At 38.0% G+C, this 2,500-nt stretch overlaps 1 protein-coding gene across 1 annotated transcript in view; it reads right to left on the bottom strand.

Annotated features, from left to right (window-relative positions):
• LOC144966763 (stAR-related lipid transfer protein 6-like) overlaps positions 1-2,500 on the bottom strand; it is a 10,906-nt gene that overhangs the window by 463 nt on the left and 7,943 nt on the right. Inside the window, exons 4-5 of the mRNA XM_078903536.1 lie at positions 1,301-1,415; positions 798-891 (exon numbers count right to left, since the gene is read on the bottom strand). Coding sequence (XP_078759662.1) covers positions 798-891; positions 1,301-1,415 — 209 coding nt within the window. The remainder of the gene's footprint in view (positions 1-797; positions 892-1,300; positions 1,416-2,500) is intronic.

Below are 2,500 nucleotides of genomic sequence, written 5' to 3'. Positions count from 1 at the left end.
ATAGTAGTAGTAGTATGTAGTAGTAGTAGTAGTAGTAGTAGTAGTAGTAGTAGTAGTAGTAGTAGTATAGTAGTAGTAAGTAGTAGTAGTAGTAGTAGTAGTAGTAGTAGTAGTAGTAGTAGTAGTAGTAGTAGTAGTAGTAGTAGTAGTAGTAGTAGTAGTAGTAGTAGTAGTAGTAGTAGTAGTAGTAGTAGTAGTAGTAGTAGTAGTTAGTAGTTAGTAGTAGTAGTAGTAGTAGTAGTAGTATAGTAGTAGTAGTAGTAGTAGTAGTAGTAGTAGTGGTAGAAGTAGTAGTAGTAGTAGGAGGAGTAGTAGTAGTAGTAGTAGTAGTAGTAGTAGTAGTAGTAGTAGTAGTAGTAACAGTAGTAGTAGTAGTAGTAGTAGTAGTAGTAGTAGTAGTAGTAGTAGTAGTAGAAGTAGTAGTAGTAGTAGTAGTAGTAGTAGTAATAGTAGTAGTAGTAGTAGTAGTAGTAGTAGTAGTAGTAGTAGCAGAAATAGTTGTAGTACTACTACGAGTAGTAGTGGTGGTGGTAGTGATAGTGTTTGTTGCTGTTGTTATGGGGTGGTGGTGGTGATGATGATTAGGACGACGATGACGACGATGATGATGATTATGATGATGTTGATGATGATGATGTGATGATGATGATGATGATGATGATGATGATGATGATGATGATGATGATGATGATGATGATGATGATGATGATGATGATGATGATGAAATAACCCTATCCATAATCATATTATGATTTGACATATGCAGTCCTTTATAGCCATATGAAACCTTGACTTACTCAGACTCTTTGAGGCACCGTAGGCCCCATGGATACGCCCAGGCTCTCACAATCTTGTCTATGGGAGGGAACTCTGGAATGTCAACACTCACGGCTGTAAAGGGAGATAAATTGCTCAAATTATCAGGTAAGATAAGATCAAGTTTATTAAATCCCTTTTAATTAGACAACCAAAGATGTGATTACCACTGATTCTGTCCCTTCGTTATGGACAACATATTAAGTAACGGTATATGGTCAACTTAAACGGTGGATGTGTCGCCCAAATGCACTTGCACGTGACGATTTGGAGGACGAAGAGAATCTGGTAGAACACTGCCTTGTGACATGTTTGAACTGAGTTTAAGGACAGTACCCGAGAATAGACCGTGTTTTATTTTCTAAAAATAGACCACCACTGTAAATATTGTAATGTTATGCAAACCTTCAAAAACATACAGTCATTTCTATAAAATAATGTATGCATTATATTATTATATTTCACAATATTTGACTGTACCTACCTGTGACCAATGCATATGTGTCGGTGACTTGACTACGGACAACTTCTACAAGATCACGTGACGAGATGAGGCCCAAAGCAAGACTGTTGGTGGCACGACGAACGACTTGAGTGTTCTTGGTGGGAGATAGTCAACAGTGTAAACAAAAATCAAAACAAAAACAAAACAAAACAAAAGAAACAAGTAAATAAACTAGCAACCGATGCCACATATCTACAGTTATTCAGACCATTTCCATAATTTCACTATGCTCACAATGTAATATTCCCCCAATAGGCCACATGGAGCAATTATGTCGTAGGGACTTCTATGTTTACATACATTAATGATTGAATATTTTTTTTGGCCTTTGTACAATCGGAGGTTTTAATTATACGAGCTCTTGTCATGGTAGGATAGACATTTGAATAATCAAGTGGGGGGGGGGGGGGGGGGGGGGGAATAAAAAAAAACAAAAAAAAAACAAACTGGCAGTCGTGTGAAATAAAGATAGGAAAGTTGTGTGTAACACAGCGTTAGATAAAACAGAGAGAATAGAGTACAGGAAAAAAATGAAATCAGCTTTTCTGTCTTTCATAACTTGACATATTTTTAAAATGTGTTTTTATATGACTTGTATATGAAGGGGACACAATGGTTGAGTATTTTAATGACATTCTCTTGCCAAAGACAGAATGACTCAGCCTGAATGGCAGGAGTACCCGCAAGGAAATGTGACAGGCATGGATCACACTATGGTCGACGAGCTGTCAGAGACATTGAAAAATCAAACGTACGAGACGAAACTTTTAAACGATTACCAAATTAAATCCTGGATTGAGTCAAGGATATTTTTCTTCTGTTGTTGCTGTTGTTTGTCTTGTTTGTTTGTTTGTTTGTTTGTTTGTTTGTTTGGGGGCTTTTGGGGTTTTTTGTTTGTTTTTGTTTTTTGGTTGTTTGATGTTATGAGCGGGGGGGGGGGGGGGGGGGGGGGGTGGGTGGGTGGGGGGGGGGGGGGGTTATTGTTATCCTGAGCCCTCTAAATATGTTCGGGAAAGAAACAAAATAAATACTTTGCGATACACTAATGACCTAGCGAGAGGTAGCGATCATTTTCTGCAGTCTGTTTGACATTGCAGAATCCGAGATACACTACGGTTCATATGCCTTGTTCATGGCTTTGTAGAGCTGGTTTTTTGAGCTCATGTTCCTCATAGACCT

This window comes from Berghia stephanieae, chromosome 2, assembly GCF_034508935.2.
Source record: "Berghia stephanieae isolate SIO BIC M18660-M18661 chromosome 2, UCSD_Bste_1.3, whole genome shotgun sequence".
In the NCBI taxonomy this organism is placed as follows: Eukaryota; Metazoa; Mollusca; class Gastropoda; order Nudibranchia; family Aeolidiidae; genus Berghia; species Berghia stephanieae.
This window is presented reverse-complemented; position numbering and strand designations above follow the sequence as displayed.